At 33.8% G+C, this 20870-nt stretch overlaps 1 protein-coding gene across 1 annotated transcript; it reads left to right on the top strand.

The window, feature by feature from the left end:
* Positions 1-18430: 18430 nt before the first annotated feature.
* On the top strand, positions 18431-20433 carry LOC111913563 (plant UBX domain-containing protein 10). The gene is made up of 4 exons (XM_023909284.3): positions 18431-19217; positions 19429-19602; positions 19892-19963; positions 20036-20433. The coding sequence occupies exons 1-4, from the start codon at positions 18684-18686 to the stop codon at positions 20264-20266; spliced, it is 1011 nt and encodes a 336-aa protein (XP_023765052.1). The 5' UTR covers positions 18431-18683; the 3' UTR covers positions 20267-20433.
* The last annotated feature ends 437 nt before the right edge of the window (positions 20434-20870 follow it).

The raw sequence follows: 20870 nt of genomic DNA, 5'->3' as shown, positions 1-20870 counted from the left end.
ACTTTATGAAATAGATCAAATGAACACATTTCCAATCATACTCATTTCACAACTCCCAATCCTTTTTCACATGTGAAAGAAAATCAAATTCTTGCCACTTATAGAATATGCTAGATTCTAACATTTTATGCAATGATCCTTTCGTAATGTCATAGCACAAAAGTCACAATGACCATTGCCAATGAATTACAAAGCTCTCTATCGGAAATTGTTACAAGACAATTCCATAGATGTGATGTCTTTCACTCAAAGTACATTCCTTTGAACATCCTTTTGCATAAAAGTTTTTAATCTAGACATAGATTCTCAATATCCAACTTCCAATATGGAAACATTTCCATACTATGACAACTCATTCTTAATAGAATCTTATCTATTCATAATAATGTCGATATGGTCCATCCAATATCATACTTCCAACTACTCACAAGCAACCAATCCTCAGCGAGCTTTGGATCGTCCTTTGATAGTTGTTTAATTATCTTAGTTAAAGGCGATTCTTGTCCTTTTTCCCTCTAAATGCGCTAGACATTTGGAAAATTTTAGAATGGTAAAATATTATAGCATTTGCAATCGATCCTATACCCGAAGCGTATGGGACACGATGCATAATGTCTTACATAAAGATTTGATACTTTATCAATCTTCTGCCATAATATTTTATGTGCTACGTTCTCACAATTCAAACTATGAGGAGGAATGTCGTAATCATAATCGAAATTTAAGAACACACTATGTATCCTTGACTAAGTTTATTAACCTAAGCCTTTAGTTTTGAAATGAAGCATAATATTCTCTCCCTTAATTATAGAAAAACAACTATTCAACCCTTACAACTTTGCAAAGTATGACTCTTGTTTTCTATAATTAATATTGCTAACTTGCAATACTTGCCTTAATAATCATACAAGCACAACATTTATGCTCCCGCTATCATGATGATTATTATCATATAAGCATAACACTTATGCTCCCACTAGCTTTGACACGTATTCAGAAACAACTTAATTTTTAGAAAAACAATGCCTATTGAATTTCTTTAAGTTTATATTTCTAATACCCAATGCTTTGATAATATTTTATCAATGCTTCTTAAACTTATACACCTTTGCCTTAGATAGCTCATATGTGTGTCTTAAACAATTCATACTAATTGCCAAATCTCACAATTCGAATCATGGAAAGGGGTACCGTAACCATAATCGAATTCGAGAATACAATTTCACAATCACTATCTTCTTAAAATCTTCCTTAGTGAAAGCATTTCCTCACAGTCATTTTAATGAAGGAGGAAATCTTATGACACTTCTATTTTAATGGTATATGTGTTCCTATCCATGCGAATTTTTTAAAACCAAAGTTTATGACAAATTCAAACTCATATGGACCGAGCCTTCTCAATCTTGATTTCTTGCCTTATGGTAACACGGCTGCCCACCATGTCTTCCAAGTAGTTAAGCAGCTCACCCTTACCTATCAATGTACTTTTCATTGATCAAGGTGCTTGCCTTTTATGCGTTCAAATGAGAACTCATAGAACTCACATGCATAATTAACTCAATTGGAATGGCACATAAACAAGATAATGTCAACACGATAGGTTGTAAACCTCAACTCGTGTGCTAGTGATGATCGATAAGGTTTATTCTTGATTAATTCTTAAACTTTTCAAGACCATTAAGACTCCCACTGACTCCTTGACATATAAGATTCTCTTTTCAATAAACATTTCTCGACAAACAAATATTCAAGAGTTAGTGTAGCTTTTATCAAGACAAAACACTTCATAAATTGGTCCTAGTTGGTCTTTATCTTATCCAAGACATCACAACTTTCCAATTTCAAATGTGCAAGAATAAGAAAACCTTTTTCCAAATTCTACATTTGATGAATGTTATAGACCTTCTTAAGACTTGTCACTCAATGTCACAATCTTAACTTTAAGACTTGTTTTGGAACGAAGTATGATTGATTTCTTGATTTAACCATTTCTTCAATTCTTGATTTCTCTTCTCAGACATACAATTGTACTAAGACTCATTTAGAGGATCAATTGAGATATGGTTCTTAATCATTAAGACCTATCATAAAACATAATAAAAGGTACTCTCCCTTCTTCTTAGAATAGAGAAACTTTTATCTTTCTGCCTACTTGATTCTTCTTATTCGTTTTGCTATTGATTTAAACTATTTCAATCATTTCAGAATTACACTTAATCTTATAAGTATAATCATATTTACTAAACCTTTAGTAAATCATGACGAATATCTTTGTTACTCTTGTGGTGGACTTGATCAACACACAACTTTGTGTACTCGATCTCCTAGTCCTTCACTTGACACTTTGTCAACGAATTAGTCTAATTTCCAAATATGAAATTTCTCATTCATCGTGCAACCAAGTTGCATGATTCCAAGTTTCTGTCCAACTGAAACTTGGGCGATGAGAAACTCTCCCTATTTGGTAAATAATTGACATTTCCATAAATAACATAATTAAGAATCACATCCATTTGTTGTAGAAATATGCGAACATCAATTTTTCATAACGATTTCATTGCAAGGAAATAAATAAATAAATAAATGAGTCAAACCAAAATTTATTTTATTCATAAAAGCAGCGGAAAATATTTGTCCTTACAATGCAAAATCAACTGAAAACTATGTAGTCAAAAGAAAAAAAATTCCTAACAACTCTATCATAACTTTCTAAGCTCAAAATCTAATCTTCAAATCCATGCGATCGAGATCCATTTCTTCGTGATTAGACTCATCTTGCTCTTTCATCAAGCTTCCTCTCTTTTCACTGATCCTACAAAACATTTAAATGCAATCTTATCACATCATGTATTAAGAATCAACGAATAGGAACTTAATGGAGTTAGATAGTGGATTTTACCTGAAGCACAACCATACTCTTTGACTCTCCCATCTCTGGACTCTTCAGGCTCTTAGGGCATACTTGTATCCAACGCCCTTTCAGAAAAACAACTTAATTTTCAGAAAAACGTTGCCTATTGAATTTCTTTAAGTTCATATTTCCCTTGGCAGCAAACGCAGATCGGTTCTCCTAGAACGTCCTCGGAAGCATGGTTGATTGACTTTTCCAACAAATAGGCTCCATTGCATTGCCAAATCATTTCTAATTCAGCAGCAATGAGCATGTAAGTTAGGTCAATGAGGTTTTCGTCATGATCCATCATATAATACTTTCTTTTGAACTCATTATATGATTCAGGGAGTGACTGCAGAACCCAATTCATAGCCAACTTATCAGGGAATGACGCACCCAACATTATCAACCTATCGATGTGTGATTTTATTCCTAGAACGTGGGCACACACAGGTTTACCATCTTCATGTTTCATTTCCAATAGGGCTTTAGTGACATTGAACCTTTCAATTCTTCGATCTTGTGGGTTAGGGAGAACAACGGGAGGAGGAGGAGGAAGTGAAGCATGCTCTTGTGTTCCTCGATTGAATCGTGGAATATCATCTTCATGTGGAATGCTTGTTCCACGGGATTTGGGAAGACCATAATTGTCGTACTTTGACATCTACAAAACGGGAGAAAATAAATTCAAGTTAGTTGATTGATTGAGTCCTTAATAAATCACCCAAATGAGATATTAAGGCTAGGACCCAACACAATACTCTACAACCTAGAAAAGGGATGCCGTAATCTAGTTGCAGAATATTTGAAGGTAAGTGAATGACGATTCACTAATTTTTCACCATGAAAAACAAAAAACAGATTAAGTTTTAAACGTATTGAAAACTCCTAGATCCTTTGAGATTCATTGAACTTTTCAATGGTATGTTTAAATCTTGATATGCACCTCTAGTGTGTGACTGGGATGCCGAGGATCACAAAGCGGGTGTGAATAACCACGCAAATCTACATGGTGCCCCCACATGTTACAGTCACCTATTCGATGTGCCGGTAAGCCACACACGCTCCACCGAACTATGACAAACATTGAGTCACCCTTTGCTACCTTTGCTTAGAACCATTTAGTGTGCCGGTTAACCACACACGCTCCACTAACGTCTTTGCAAGGGTACAAAGTGTAATTTCATGGAATTGCATCAATTCACTTTTGCCTAAAGTAACTAAGATTGAGAATTTGTAAAACATTTAGTTACTTTTGTACTTCATTATACTTATAATGGAAGGTTTCTGTCCTATCCTACCCGTTCGGCTAACGACCCTCCACTAGTCAAGAGTGCGGTGGGTAAGAGTGGATACCCATTCAATCGCCATTTTATAGGCAATTTCCTTAAACACCCCTTATAGACCGGCTTCGTGAATGAGGCCTACTAACGGTAAGACTGACTTTTACTCATATATATATATATATATATATATATATATATATGTATATATATATAATGTTAGACTTTTAATGTTATATATACTATAGGGTGTATTTTACACTTTTAAAATACTATGTGGTCAAATTTAATAATTATACTTTTAATTCAATTAAATTATAAACCAAAACTTTTATGGATTTATTAAAACTCTTTTAATTATACACATTAATTAATTAATAAAATCATAAGGGTGTGATTTGAACTTTTCAAAACAATACTAGGGTTTTAGAATTTAACATTCCTAAATTAATCTTTTAATCAACTTTTAAATTCCAAAACTTGAGGGCAAGTCTTGAAACTTTTCAAAACACAAGGATCAAATAGCAAATAACTTAAATTAAACAATTAATCTAATTATTATCTAATTTGACTTAAAATCAATTTCTTGCAAGATAAGTTACCCAATTAATACAAATAATCAAACTTTAATCAAATAAGGAAGTTATTATCTAATCAATTGGTAATTGTCTTTTGTTTAATCAAGGATACACTCAAAATATGATTAAAATTCGAATTTTAATGACCCAAAACAGTTAAGGCTAGTATCCATGACCAAAACAGAAAGAAATCCCGAAACTGCCTCCTTTTGACGCTCGAACTCGCCGAGTTCCTCTATGGACTCGCCGATCAGGAGCCAACTCGCCGAGTTCAGCAGGCAGGGGGGCCAAAAATCGATTTTACAGCTTGAACAAACATACAAGGCATCAATACAATAGAAACCAATCAAGGCTCTGATACCACTGATGGGTTTTAGCCATAAGAACATCCTATGTGCTCATGCAAACCTTAATGCTTGGATCTAGGTTTCTCTATTGTACATGCAATTCATCCAAGACTTTAAACCCTAGATCTAGCATATGATAATCAATATTAACATAAGAATTAGGGTTTAGATCATACCTTGATTGTTATGTAGCAATAACAATCTCAAATCCTCCTTGTAATGACTTTAGAAGGCTTAGAGTCACAAATGTCACTCCTCTAATGGTTCACAAACACCAAGAGCAAGAGGATGAAGAGGAGAAGTGAAGAGACACCCAAAAAACGTGTAGAAACCCTGAGGATTCAGTTGCCCACGTTTTTGGTGCCCAAGGGGTCCTTAAATAGTGAGACTATTAGGGTTATCTAACAAGGAAACCCTAATTTGGATGCTTAAGCCCTAAGAAACCCATGGACTCCTTCCTTAATAAGCCGTGGACGATTTCTAATGGGTTTCCCCATAGAATTCGTCCAACCTTATATTATAAGTTAATCCATAGCCCAATTGCAATTATCTTATAATTACAATTCCAGTCCAATTAATCTCTGTTAGCCACAAAATTAATTCTTAATTAATTATTGACAAATATTAATTAAACAATATGATTTCTCCTTTAATATATTATTCTCATAATATATTAATAAATCATAATCAATCCTTTCTCTCCATAATTCTAAAATGTCGACCTCCTTTGTTTTATTAAGTTCTCACATGCATTCCGTAAGACCATGAGTTTTTGGCATGGTCAGGCCTTTTGCCCATGTGTTTTTGGTATGACCATTTGTCTTGACTATGTGTATTTGGCATGGCCCATGCTTTTTGCTAAAAATCAAATAAGTCTTCAGTGTTGGCTCCATCTTCAATCTAGCTTCACCACGAGTTATGTTGCTCAAATATGAGATGATAAACGACAAACACGACCCGTATCAGTGTGAAAAGAACCGTATTTCAAACGTAGTCATTTGCTATGATGTTAATGCAACAATTACTCGGGTTATGTCTTCATGTTTTCTGCCATGGAATGACCGGTTCATCTTCTCTTCATTCTCCATAGCTCCAAGCTCCATCCTCCATACTCCATGCATCTAAGCTCCAAGCTCCATGCCCCATAATGCCTACAAAATAAATCAAAAAATAGTGAAGTACCAGACATTCTTAATGAAATGTGCAATTGCCCTTATAATCAACTAAATGCAAGAATTAAGAAGTAGAATGCTATGAAAGGACGAGAATAAACATGAAAAATCGGTGCATAAAATGCACCTATCAGACCTCCCCAAGCTTAGACCTTTCTTGTCCTCAAAAAAGAACAAAATCGAGAATCACCCTAGAGAAGACGATAGGCGACTAAAAAGAAACTAAGAAGAAAAGAATGGAAGGAACGAAAAGGACTTAAAGGGAATTAAGAGTGGATGCATGTAATAAAATAAAAACTAATGAAAATGATATATGTACAAAAAGATGCTTAAGAAAAACGAACCGAAGAAAAATTCAAAAACACAAATAATTTTTTAATTTTTTTTATACGATCAGACTTTACATCAATAGGGCTCCAATCACTAATACCTATGCGACCATCCTGCTACCTTTCACATATCACAGACTCCCAAAGTGAGGAAGACCCAAAACGGTGTAACCCAATAACCCAACCATAGTTTTATTTAAACTTTATACCTTAATTAGCTTTGTGAGCGAAAATAACATAGTTCGGGATCTCATGTCCTTAAGACTAGATAGTCAAGAATCAAAATCGACGCATCCTTAAGAACCCATCACGGCGAATCAGCTTTTGCTGAAACAGTGAGCCCACCCGAAGGGGTCCAGCTCCTATGCTTTCACTTTTTCGAGAGCCACAAGTATCATATCACACAGTTTTTCATTCGCCAGATTTGACTTTAAGGCGGCTTTTGATTTTTTATTGAACTTGGATTTGTATCTTCATTTTGAGCTTGAATTCTTCAACCAACTTTTGAATTTATGATAATTTCTTCGTTTTGGCACTTGAAATTTTGATTTCGGTTATAGATATGACAGTTGTACCCTTCCTTCATTCTTGACTGTGTGGATCTGATACTTAAGCTCTCTATTACCGCGAGGGTAACGCGTGTCAACAAATAGGTCCTTGTTCTGTGGGTCCAGATTTGTCGATAAAGATTCTTTTTAAATATTCAAAAGCAAATCATCCTAAAGCTGTTATTACCGCCCACAAAAACGTTTCAGTATGCCATTTTTTTTATTATCTACGACTGGGGTCTCGAATTACGGTGTTTAGGTCCCCTAGTTATGACAGCTGATTCTACACTTCCGGTAACTATCCGGTCGCTTCGGTATTTTTTCATTTTCCCACTTCATGGAGCTAATGTATGTAAAGATTTTCCTCATCTCTTTTTTTTGTGATAAACAATGCAAAATGAAAAGAAATTGAGAAAAAGAAAAAAATGATTTTTTTTTAATGCTTTGAAATGAATGCACGAAAATTGAAAATAAGAAAAGAAAAATCTTTTTGGATTTTTTTTGAATGATGAAATGCATTTAGCAACTCGAACCTAATGTACAAAGACCCCTCCCCAAGCTTAAGATTAAGCATCGTCCTCGATGCTCGGAGAGGGTAGGGCAACCTACTTACCACGAATGTATAGCTATATAGAGCATATGAACGAATTCTCAACAATTCTAGTCAAACAATCTTAGGATTCGTGCATCAAACTTGAGATATGGAAGGATTGTACCATTCAAATGCTTGAATTTGTGATTTGTGCTTGACCTTTTCACTTCATCTTCAACCTCAAAAAAAGTTGAGCTCTTCAATGGTGGAATGCACAAACGTAGGTAAAAGCTTCCCTTATTCTTTCCAAAATACCACCCCAAACTTGCTCTTGAAACCCTACAAAAGAATTTTGAAACCTAATACAAGAATCAAGTCAAAATTTACAAAGAAAAAAAACTAGGGTTTTATGCAAGATTCGATTTTTACACTTTCATGGAGGGAATTCTACATAGATGAAGAAGAAGATGGAGTTAGGAACTTAAAACAAAAAACCTTTGAGCTTTAATGTTGGATTGATTGATGAAAGTCAAAAGTTTATAAGTGTTTAGGAGGAGAGAGTGCACGGTTGCGAGTTGTGAGGAGGAAGAATGACACAAAACACATGATCCAAGCCAGACCGTGCTTTTTTATGATAGCCCATGCTTTTTTAGCATGGGCCGTGAGTTTTTATGAGTACCCCGTGTACATTGTGCTTTTGTTCACAAAATTGCGATTGAATGGCATGGGTGAACCCAGGCCGTGCATTTTTCAGTATAACCCATGCATTTTTAGCATGGCCCTTGAGTCTTGGCTTCAGCCCACGCGTTTTTAACAATTAGCCGTGCAATTTTTTTTTTCTTTTGAAACCTCGAAAGCCACACACGGGTAGAAAATCAGGCCTTGTGTTTTATGCCTAGCCCATGCATTTTTTATACATGCCCATGAGTTTTCTTCTATTAACCTCAAAAAATCATTTTTTTTACCTCACAAAAACGTTTATTTTTTATTTTTTTTAACACATGACTCACTCTCAATCTTTTAGATAGTTTTTTTTGGAACTCTAAAAAGACTCAAAAACATTGCAACACAACAAAAATAAAGTAATTAAATAAAAGAAGAATGAAAAGAAAAAACTCTCCGAGTTGCCTCTCGGTTAGCCGCCTTCAAGTCACAAAGACTTGACAACAAACATTACCGAGCATTCCAAAGGAGATCAACTCCTTGGAAACATCCTTCATGCATTAAGTTTCCTAATCTTACACAGATTTATTGAACAACTTCCACCTATGAGATCATTTCCATATTCCCCTTTTGACTATCACTTCTGAATAAGAGTTGCCTTTTTTCAGAATATGTCAATATGGTCCTTCCAACAATTAACACTATACTTCCAACTGTCTTTGACTAACCAATCTTTGTTAAACCTTAGATTGTCCTCAAAAATTGTTTAATCCTTTTAGTCATATCCAGTTCTAGACCTTTTCCATTCTTAATGCCCCAGGCATTTGAAATTTTTTAGAAAGGATGAATATAGCACATGTAATCGATCCTATATCTGAAGCATATGAGACATGATTCATGATGTCTCACATAAAGACTAAACCAGTCTTTTGCTATAATATTTCCATTTCAATTTGCCAAGTTCTCATAATTCAGATTATGAAAAGGGATGCCGTAATCATAATCGAATTTTAGAACGCAAATAATGGACCCATATATAGAATTTTCTTATGTTGAGTCATTCCAACATAACATTCATATATATATATATATATATATATATATATATATATATATATATATATATATATATATATACTTGACTAAATACGATTAAAACCTCAATCTAAGCTTTTAGATTTGAGATGAAGTATAATTTCCTCTCCCTTAATTATATCAAAACAACTCTTTCACAATTGAAACCTTTTGTTTTCTATAATTAACATTGCTAACTTGCAACCTTTATTAGCATAACACTTATGCTCCCACTAGCTTTGACATGTACTCAAAAATCAGTTGGACTTCTAGAAATCAATACTTTATTGACTTTCTTACCAAAGTTTAGATTTCTGATACTAGATTGCTTTGATAAAACTTTATCAATATCATAAACCTTATCTTAGATAGCTCACATGTGTGTCTAAACAATTTTAAAACCTATGAAAAGGGATGCCGCAATCATAGTCTCGATTGTTTAGGCCTTTGCCACTTCTCGCAAGTCCATGTTAGTATGTCGGTTAACCACACATGCTCCACTAACGACTTTGAGAATGCAAATATCACAATTGCTATCTAGCTAAAATCTACTTAGTGAAAGTATTTCCTAACCATCATTTTCATGAATCGGAGAGAAACCTTATGACACTTAGATTTAATGGTGTATGTGTTCTTATCCATGTGAATTGTCAAAACCATAGTCACAAGACAAGGATAATGACAAATCCAAACTCATATGGACTGAACGCAATCTTAATTTCTTGCCATCTGGCAGCTCAAGGGCCTGCCATTGCTTCCAAGTTGTTGTGCAACCAATTGATAACTCTAAGAACTCATATGCAAAGCCAACTTTAATTGGAATGGGCACAAAATATGTCAACACGATAGGTTATAAACCTCAATTCGTGTGCTAGTGAAGAACTTCAGGATTTATTCTTGATTAGTTCTTGAGACTTTCAAGACCTTTAAGACTCCCACTGTCCTCTTGACATATAAGACTTTCTTGTCAGATATTCAAGAGATTGTGTGGATTCTAATCAAGATAAACACTTCACAAAATTGGCCTTAGTTGGTCTTTGTTATATCCAAAACATCACAACTTACCAATTTCAAATGTACAAGAGTAGAAAACTTTTACTCTTACATTTGACAAGTGTTTTAAACCTTCTTTAAGACATGTCACTCAAGTTACAATTTTAGAGTATAACTCTAAGAATTGTTTTTGGAACAAAGTATGAATCATCTTCTTGTTTTAACCACTTCAACAATTCATAACTCTTCTTCTTAACTATCAGAATCCACTTAGAGGATGAATTGTGATAAGGTCTCAAAATCATTAAGATGGTCTTAAAACATGATACTAAAGTACTCTCCCATCTTTTCAGATTTGAGAAACTTTTATCTTTCTACCTAAGTTGATTCTTCTTATTCGCTCTGTCATACATTGGAACCTTTTCCAATGTCTTAGAATTACACTTAAGCTTGTAAATATAACCATATTTACTGAGCTATAGACAAATAGTCTTATCGATCTTTTGTGGTGGACTTAACCAGTGCACAAGAATGTGTACTCGATCCCTTAGTCCTTTACTTGAATCACACATCCATGTGAACAAGTAGTTAGTCTTAAATTTTCCAATGCTCGAAAGTTCTCATCCATCATGCTATACAAATTGCATGATTCCAAGTCTCGGTCCAATTGAAACCTTGGGTGACGAGAATCTTTCCTTATTTGGTAAATTTAGACATTACCACAAATGAAAGAATCAAATTCACATTCCAATATTGCTATCAGTGGAATCTTATAAGCAATAATTTTTCACAAACGCCATTGTAAGGATACATAAAATAACTAAAATCAAAAGTTTTACCTTTTATTTTAAAACTTTGCGGAAAAACTTATCCTTACAATCCATATGAAAACTTGTTGTTATATATTCCTAAGCAATATATATCATAACTCTTAAGTAACAGCCCAAAAATTCTGATCATCGAACCAGCGAGTGAAATCCATCTTCTCGATCAGAATTTGTATATACTTCTTTTAAGTTTCTACACTTTTCCTTTGATTCTTAACCACTAACATGTGACCCAGTCACATCATGTAATAAGAATCTCCAAGTAGGAATTTAATAGAGTTAGACAATGGACTTTACCTGAAGTAGAGTCAAACTTATTGACTTTAACATCCTTAGGTAAAATTGGTTGCTTCGCAACCAATGCCCCTTTCTTTGGCAATGTAAAGATATGGACCCTTGATAATGGGACTATCACAGACTTAGCTTTTCTCTTTACCATTTGGTCAATCGAGTTGACTATGGCCGATCCCTTTCCATTGGGAAGAGAAAGCTTTACTGGATATCCAATGTCATCATTGTCAATGTCCATAAAGTTTTGGAAGTTGATCTTAGAAAATAGATAAGATCATTAAGGGTCTTGTCATAGTCTGTTTCATAGGAGTCCCAAAGGAACTCACTATGTGACTTAGAAAGTAGTAGAGCCACCAACTTTCTCAAGACTTTGACACCCAACTCTCCCGGCTTGTCAATATGTGACTTCATCTCCAAGATGTGATCACACCTAGACCTTGCATTTCCAAAAGGGCTTGAGTGACCTTGAACTTGTGGGTTAGGGAGAATAATTGGAGGAGGTGGAGGAAGTGAAGTTCCAATAGATTTGGGAAGATCATAGATGCCTGAACTAGATATCTTTTGGGAGATATTCAAGATAGTTGATTTAAAGTCTTTAATATAACACCCAATATGAAATATTAAGGCTAGGACCCAATACAAAACTTTTATAACTTGGAAGAGGGATGCCGTAATTCAAGCTATAAAATATTTGAAGGTAGGTGAATGACGATTCACCAATTTCCACCAAGATAAACGAAATATATATTAGGTTTTAATTGGTTTTTGAAACTCCTAGATTCTTTTGAGATTCATTGAACTTTTCAATGGCATGTTTCAGTCTCGAGTTTGCCCTTTAGGTTTTGTGACTGGGATGCCGAGGATCACAAAACAAGGTGTGAAGTAACCATGTAAATTACTTGGTACTCTTAAGTGTTTACCCCTCAATCGATGTGTCGGTTAACCACATACGCTCCATCGATATTATGATAAACATTAAGTTACCCTTTGCATACCTTGTTAAATACGAGTTAGTGTGCCGGTTAACCACACACGCTCCACTAACCGACTTATACAAAGTGCAAAGTGTAATTTCATGGGTTAGCACCTTATTCACATTTTCCTAAGTAACTAAGATTGGGTATTAATAAGAGTTTAGTTACTTAGTATTTATCATTAATACTTTTAATGAAGGGGGAATTATAGTCCTTTTCCTACCCGTTTGGCTAACGACCCTCCATCAGTCAATGAAGCGGTGGGTGAGAGTGGACACCCATTAAACTGCCATTTTATAGGCAGTAACCTTATACCCCTTTATAGACCGACTTTGTGAATGAGGCCTACTAACGATAAGACTGACTTTACTCTTATATATATATATATAAATATATATATATATATATATATATATATATATATATATATATATATATATATATATATATTATGAACTTATAATATTATAAAGTATAAGGGTTGAATTTTAACTTATAAAATTCTAAGGGCTTAACTTGGAATTAAAGTATTCATAAGAGAAAACTTTTAAAATTCCAAAACTTGAGGGCAAGTTTTGAAACCATTCAAAACTATTCAATTTCCATAACTTATGTGTTTAAAGTAGTTTTAATCCAAAAACTCTTCAAGTTCCATAACTTAAGGACAAGTTATGGAAGAATTTAAACTATTAAAAGAATGTGATTTTTCTTTATTCATAACCTATGGAAATACTTATGAGTTTTATGAATCTTAAATGTGACTTTTCATATAACTTGAGGGAAAGTTACAAAAACACATTTTAGAATCAACTCTTAGATTAAAATGGATTGAAAAAACATAATCAATTAACTTTTCTGTTAATCTAAGCAACTCATATGAACAAAGATAATTCACATCAAACTTTTTCATGTAATTAGCATAACTCTTAAACTAATACAAAACATGAATCTATTGACAATTATCTTTGAAATTGGATTAGCTTGAACATTACCACATCAAAAACAAGTTTATAAGTTGAAAAACAGCTTATGGTAATGTTCCTAATACATGAACTTGTCGAGTTTTCTACCAAAACTCGTCGAGTTTTAGGCCCTGACAGATTCTTGGCTTCGAAAAATCTATTTGCATCAAGTATAAGAGAAAGCAAGTCTAGGCTTTGATACCACTGTTGGGTTTTGAGCATTCTAACACTCCTAAGTGTACATGCAACCCTAAATACCTTGGATCTATGTTTTCTCTATTACACATGCAAATATGAACTTTCCAAGGTATTCATCCTAACTAGCATAATAACATTGATTTATATGAATATATCAAGTTAGAATTACATACCTCTTTGATGTAGAATGTCTTCATGAAGCTTGAGTGCCTAGTGCCCCAAGTGTGACAGCTCAAATGGTTCACACAACACCAAATACACTTGGAATAGATTAGAGAGAAATCCACACTTCATGGAAATCGGCTAGCCCTTTCTATCACTCATAGTGCTGATTTTGTCAACAATAAGATGCTTATATAGTTAGTGACAATTAGGGTAAACCCTAATTGTCATGGCTTTCCATTTCCTTGGATCCATGGGTTCAAATATACCATGGAGCATCCATGGAGCATCTTATGGGTTTTAGCCCAACTTGACAATCCATGAAGCATTATGGATGATTTACACAATCAACCCATATATTTAATTAGTCTTCTTTTGATCACTTAATTAATCCTAGATTAATTCTTGATCAATACTAATTAAATAATCTTATTAACATATTAGAACTTATAATATATTAACAAATCTTAAGTGTTATTTCTCTCATTATAGTCTATCCAAATGCATGATGCCATGCAACCCAAATGGACCATGTCGGGTCGAGTCAAGTCTTACCAATTATAGTTATGGACTTAGACATTAATCCAACACTAGCTTCACTAATTCAACCTAAACACGCTCTTAGATTGTATTGAAAAACTGCATTAAGTTTTGTACAAGCTTCCCACCAATGTTCATTTTTCTCATACGCTCGGAAGTGTGAAAACATGTGATATATGTTTTACAATAAGAAAACTTATTGCTTGTTACCAATTATTAACTTAATAGAACGATTAGGTGCCCTAAAAGTTAATTAACTACACAAAAATTTAATTCATGAAAGTGGCCAATCAAACACAAATCAAATTTAAGGGTTCTAGTTTAAACAAAAACATAATCACTAGAATAGAATCACAAATCAAACATCAAATCAAATGTTTCAAGTCAAGCAATCAACATGTTTTGAACAAGAACTAGAAACTAGGGTTTCTTAGCCACACATGGATAAGAACAAATCAAACAAGAATAAAGATGAAATTGAAATGTTTAATGCTTACTAAAATGAAATCAAAAGTGTTTGCAATGATTAGGTCTTCTCATAAGCTCCAAAAATTCTCCTAGAATCGCCCAAGATCGCCCTAAACTGCTCCAAAAACCGTTATGCCTTCTAAAATGTCGACCTCCTTTGTTTTATTAAGTTCTCACGTGCATTCCGTAAGACCATGCGTTTTTGGCATAGCCATGCCTTTTGCCCATGTGTTTTTGGTATGACCATTTGTCTTGACCATGTGTATTTGGCATGGCCCATGCTTTTTGCAAAAAATCAAATAAGTCTTCAGTGTTGGCTCCATCTTCAATCTAGCTTCACCACGAGTTATGTTGCTCAAATATGAGATGATAAAAGGACAAACACGACCCGTGTCAGTGTGAAAAGAACCTCATTTCAAACGTAGTCATTTGCTATGATGTTAATGCAACAATGACTCGGGTTATGTCTTCATGTTTTCTGCCATGGAATGACCGGTTCATCTTCTCTTCATGCTCCAAAGCTCCAAGCTCCATCCTCCATGCTCCATGCATCTAAGCTCCAAGCTCCACGCCCCATAATGCCTACAAAATAAATCAAAAAATAGTGAAGTACCAGACATTCTTAATGAAATATGAATTTGCCCTAATAATCAACTAAATGCAAGAATTAAGAAGTAGAATGCTATGAAAGGACGGAAATAAACATGCAAAATCGGTGCATAAAATGCACCTATCAGAATGAATGAAATCACAATTCATAGAGTTGAAGAAAGAAACGGAGGGGAATACTGATTGAAGATCTTCGACTATGCTATCTGGGTGATCAATAGAACGGGGAAAGAATGGAAGAATTGGGGGAATTAGTTGTTTATCAGATCTAAATCAAGTTATGTGCCACATAATGTATGTATAATGCCACATAATATCATTTAATGCCACATAAAATAAACTAATGCCATGTAATGTGCCAAATCAACTTAAACCTATGATAGCCGGTCATATTACTTAAGTTTGAACAGGTCAAACAAGTTCAATTAGCAAATGTATACGAAAAAAACATTGTTACCTTAATGTGAACAAACCCTAAAGTTGGTTACCTTTCTAGATCATTAACCCGCCTTAGTTTGCCTCGGTTTTTAAAGCTTTGTTTATCTCCCTTTCTCACTTTCATTACATACATATTTGTTGGTATTTAGATAACATTGTTTTAGCAGCGATCATTTGGAAATTAATCACTTCAAATTTGTCTTGTGTTCGAATTCCACTGGCTTTATCCATAAGTAATCTGATGAAAAAAATAGACAAATTGTTTTATGTATTAGATACACATATTTAAGAATTTTTATGGTTGCTATCTTTATGAAAAATCTAGATGCCACACATATCAACTTACCAAAGTTAATTGCTTTTTCGAGCTACATGTTTTTTATTTGGATTTTGTATTATATAGTATAACACACTTTATATAGTGCTCCATATGCTTATAAGACTTAAGAGAGTGTTCATGTTCATGTTCGTTTAACTTTGTTAATGTTCGTTCGTTTAACTAAATGAACGGAAATTTGTGTTCATATTCGTTTATTTATTATATAAATGAACATAAACGAACTTCCTGAAGAACTGTTCACGGAACGTTCAGTTCGTTTACAACCCTAATGATTGCAATCACTTTCCAAAATTTGTGATTTCAACCCTATAGTCGGGGTATCACGAAATCAGATTTCAGATAATCCAAAGAATTTCAGTTTAGAAGTCAGACTACTTCTAAATCAGAAACACAAAAAATACATTGTTGTTTGTGTTCTTGAGAGATAGAACAAGTCTTAAAATAAGATTTTGAGAGTATATGGTTTTTTAACCCATTTTCTGGAATATGAAGAATGTTCTTATATCAGAGGGGAAATGTTTATGGCGGTTGTCACCAAATTTAGCGTCAAAACTGGTAGGTATTAGACATAACTAACGTTTGCATCATCAAGATGTCATCAAGTGAGTTTTAGCCGAAAAATGCATGGTTTCGGGGCGTTGCCCCTAGACCCCGCCAAGAGGCTACAACCCCTTGGAACCTTGCATCAAGAGGCGCTGCCCCCAAAACCGCATATTCCCGAGTTCATATTTATCACTCCGACTATGCACCCCATAGCTCCTATCTCAGTTAATAAATTAAGCTGAGTCTATCTTATAATTAATAATAATTACACCAAAATATGTTGATAACACTAATATCACCAATAGATATATATTTGATGATGTTTCAGTGACATGTAAACTTGCATGAAATGAAAGTGGTATGTCTTATTGGATCTTCATATCTAGAGAATAGTGATGTTATGATAACATGCACATTATGAATAAAAGTTGTTCATTATTTTAGATTTGAGAATTTCCTGTAACAGAAGAATTACGGTTGAAAAAGATACGTTGTATGTTTACTTTAAAATTGTTATATGTTTTATGCAGTAAAAGTAGTGCATTTAAAAATTTATATCGAATTCAACTATTTAATCAAATCAAGAAACATGGTTCTTTTAATGATTGTTAAGAATCAAATCCCAAATAATTAGTTGTCATAAAGTGAATAAAGTGGGAGATATTTGATTTTATATTTCTTTCGAAAATAAGTTCTTTGCAACTTTTAGATTTTTTTAACCAAATTTAATAGTCACTAAAAACTAATTATTACGATTTTACAACATCATAAGGTTGTGGTGCGACTTTGGATAGAATAGATTCCACAATAGGACCAATTGACCATCATAAGATTGTCCACCCAAAGACCATCATAAGATTATCCAACTAATGAGTAAAGACCAATCTCCATCATAGCGTCAAGCTCATTTTGGTATCCCCACCTTAAAGTTTTTTTTCTTCCCCACAAGCAACAATTCTTACGATCAAAGTTGTATTTCATACAGTAAAAGTAGTTATAGATAGTTTCATACCAACTGGTTTTCAATTAAAAAGAAAAGAAAAGAACGAGTCAATAGGCGATTATGAGGCTTTGAAAATGGTGGTCTGTGTCGTATCTTTATGGAACAAAACAACTCTAGTGCTTCTACAAGTTGAGATTTGCCTTCAATCGGAAGGAACCAGGCTGGAAAATGAATGCCGGGTATTGGTATGTATGCATATTTATTTTCGCGAACTCATACATATTAATATTACTAATTAATAAAGTTTTGGTATCACATACCCACATTAAATAAAGAAAATATTTATAATATTAAAAAAAAAAAGTTACTGATGATTATAACAGTTCATTCAATTACCTTCTTGTCCGGTTTCTTTTGTTATCGATATACAATGACATATACTCCTTTTTCTGTTTCTTCCCTCAAATACGTAACGACCGACAAATCACAAAATAGTACTCATACTATTATGTGCACCATCTATATAGTCAAAAAGCAATATACTCCCTGTAAATAAATGACCCTACAAAAAGGATAACCTACAAAAGTTTTCTAATAAGTAATATATACTCCATTTCATATCACTTTTTTTAATCCTTAAATTCGCAAAAAACAACATCAGTATTGAATCTTGACTACTATATATGCAAACTTTGATAAATCGACTTGAAATCTTGATTACAAGAAAAATATATTGCAAATTCGTGAACAAATATTATGTAAATGTCCTAGAAAACAGTCATTTTTTTAAAATGCCTACTAAAAAACAAAACTACATGATGACAACCATAGAAACTATTGCTAATTGATCAAATAGTCAAAAAGCAACGACCTTTACCACATTGGGTTCCCATTTACTTTAATCTCTTCCAAGTTTCCATTTTGTCAGAGGAAATGCTACATAGGCAGTGATGCAAGTGTTGTGGCTCGACCCAAAATGGCTAATCCACTAGAAATGTTGGAAGCCTCATGCACTAGATTAGTACGTCGAATGGTTAGCCTCCCACGAGCCATAATGGATCAAGGACTAGACCTCATGAGAAACCACCACCAATTCCCACCACCAAATGTTCCTGTCTACAACCACCAACCTCCACTAGATCACTCCATTTCTAATCATCTTCAACCAGATCTGAGTTTTCTATCATGTTTTGAGCAACACTTTGGCATCATCCATCCGTTCTTCTATGCATGTAGGTTCGTGGAGGCGTTAAAGATGGCTCAAGATGAACACAAGTTTGTGTTCTTGTACTTGCATTTGCCTAATCACCCATTTACACCACATTTTTGTAAGGAAACTTTGTGTTCTGAAGTAGTGGTGCAGTTTCTTGATGCAAATTTCGTGTCATGGGGTGGTATTGCTGATCAAGGTGAGGGTTTGCATATGGCTACAACACTTCAGCCAGCTAGCTATCCGTTTTGTGCGATTGTCGCCCCTGGTTCAAACCACAACTTAGACGTGGTTCAACAGGTATGTTTGAACCACAAACCAAGATTTTGATTTCTTGTAGTCTTGCTTTATAAAAGTTTCTTTTTGAATAATGATGAAAGAACAATAAATTTGTCATCATTTACTTTTCACTTCCATTTCTAGAAGTATATATGCCGCACGTTTTCTCGTATATTTTTAAATTTCATTTATCTTTAATGCAATCGGTAGTTCTGAACATATTATTAAGTAGATGGAAGGGCCGGTGACCCCAGAAGAACTAGTAGAAATACTACAAACGATACTCGAGGAGCAACAATCAGCGTTCAGTAATAGAAGGGCACAAGCTGAAGAAAAAAGAAAAGCCGATATTCGATTGATACAAGAACAAGATGCCGCTTTTGCTGCCTCTCTCCAAGCGGATCAGGTTCGTTTAATTATGCATTTTTTAATATATATTTCATGGGTCCCACACCATTCATATCACTCGGACTAGTCATGCATGTCTCATTGTCAAATTCCACTAGTATTTTTATATAGTCTGATTGGTATGTATAATGTCATTATCATCCATCATTCCCCAATGCCCAAGTCAAAAATAAATTTAGATCCACTATCGTATTTTACAAAAAATTGTAATATACAAGCAGTTAAAGCGGTTATGTTTAGGTTCCGGAATTTTATATAACCTTTTATTTTTATTTTTTTGGCTTTAGGAAAAGATGTCAAAACTAGAAAATAAAGCTCAACACGAAGAAAATGCAACTGCCATTGGTCAACATTCTCAGGTTTGTTTTGTAAGTCATGGTTGTACAATTGGCTTATAGACCTGTACTTGATGTACGGTTTATCTTCTTCAGATTTTAATACGGTTTCCAAATGGAGAAAGGAAGGAGAAAACATTCTCGAGTTTAGACAAAATGGAAGCCATTTTCAAATTCATCGATTCACTAGGCATACCGGGAATTGGTGAAAACTACAGACTCGTATCAAGTTTTCCTAGAAAGGTTTACGGTGTTGATAAGGGAAGTATGACCCTTAAAGATGTCGGGTTTCATTCAGAAGCAACTTTATTTATTGAACTTGTTTGATTATGTTTCGTATTGCAGTATATTTAAGATTATTCCTAGACCATTTTTTTATTGTGAAGCATTCAGTTGTATTATTCATGTACATCTATCATTTCTTGGAAAAACCAAACCACTGTCGAAGCTATCATTTTAAAATAAATGGACTTAGGTCATCCATTTCTGTGCAATGTCATTAATCTTTCATTTGTGCCACATAAACTTTGCAATGAGTACTTACATTAATGCAATAACACTCATCTTTTAAAAGTGGTCCCTACGGCCACCTCATTTATCATTTTATAAATATTTAATCATTAGAAATTTGGAAATTTAAAATATTCATTTAATCATTAATATTAACATATTAAATTGTTATTAGTTAATAAAAGTTATACTCCCCCTGTCATAATATTATAGTCCATATTTCCTTTTTGGTTTGTCCCAAAGTAATAGTAGACTTCTAAAAATAAATATCATTTTTACCAAAATACCCCTCATTAGTACTTAACCAACTAAACATTTATTGGAACATTAAATGCAAAGTAAGGACAAAATTGTCATTTTATTGTATAAAGTTAGTGGTAGTTAATGTTTCCTTAATTTGTGTGTTTTTTGTCTGTGGACA

Source organism: Lactuca sativa, chromosome 1, assembly GCF_002870075.4.
Source record: "Lactuca sativa cultivar Salinas chromosome 1, Lsat_Salinas_v11, whole genome shotgun sequence".
Taxonomy (NCBI): Eukaryota; Viridiplantae; Streptophyta; class Magnoliopsida; order Asterales; family Asteraceae; genus Lactuca; species Lactuca sativa.
This window is presented reverse-complemented; position numbering and strand designations above follow the sequence as displayed.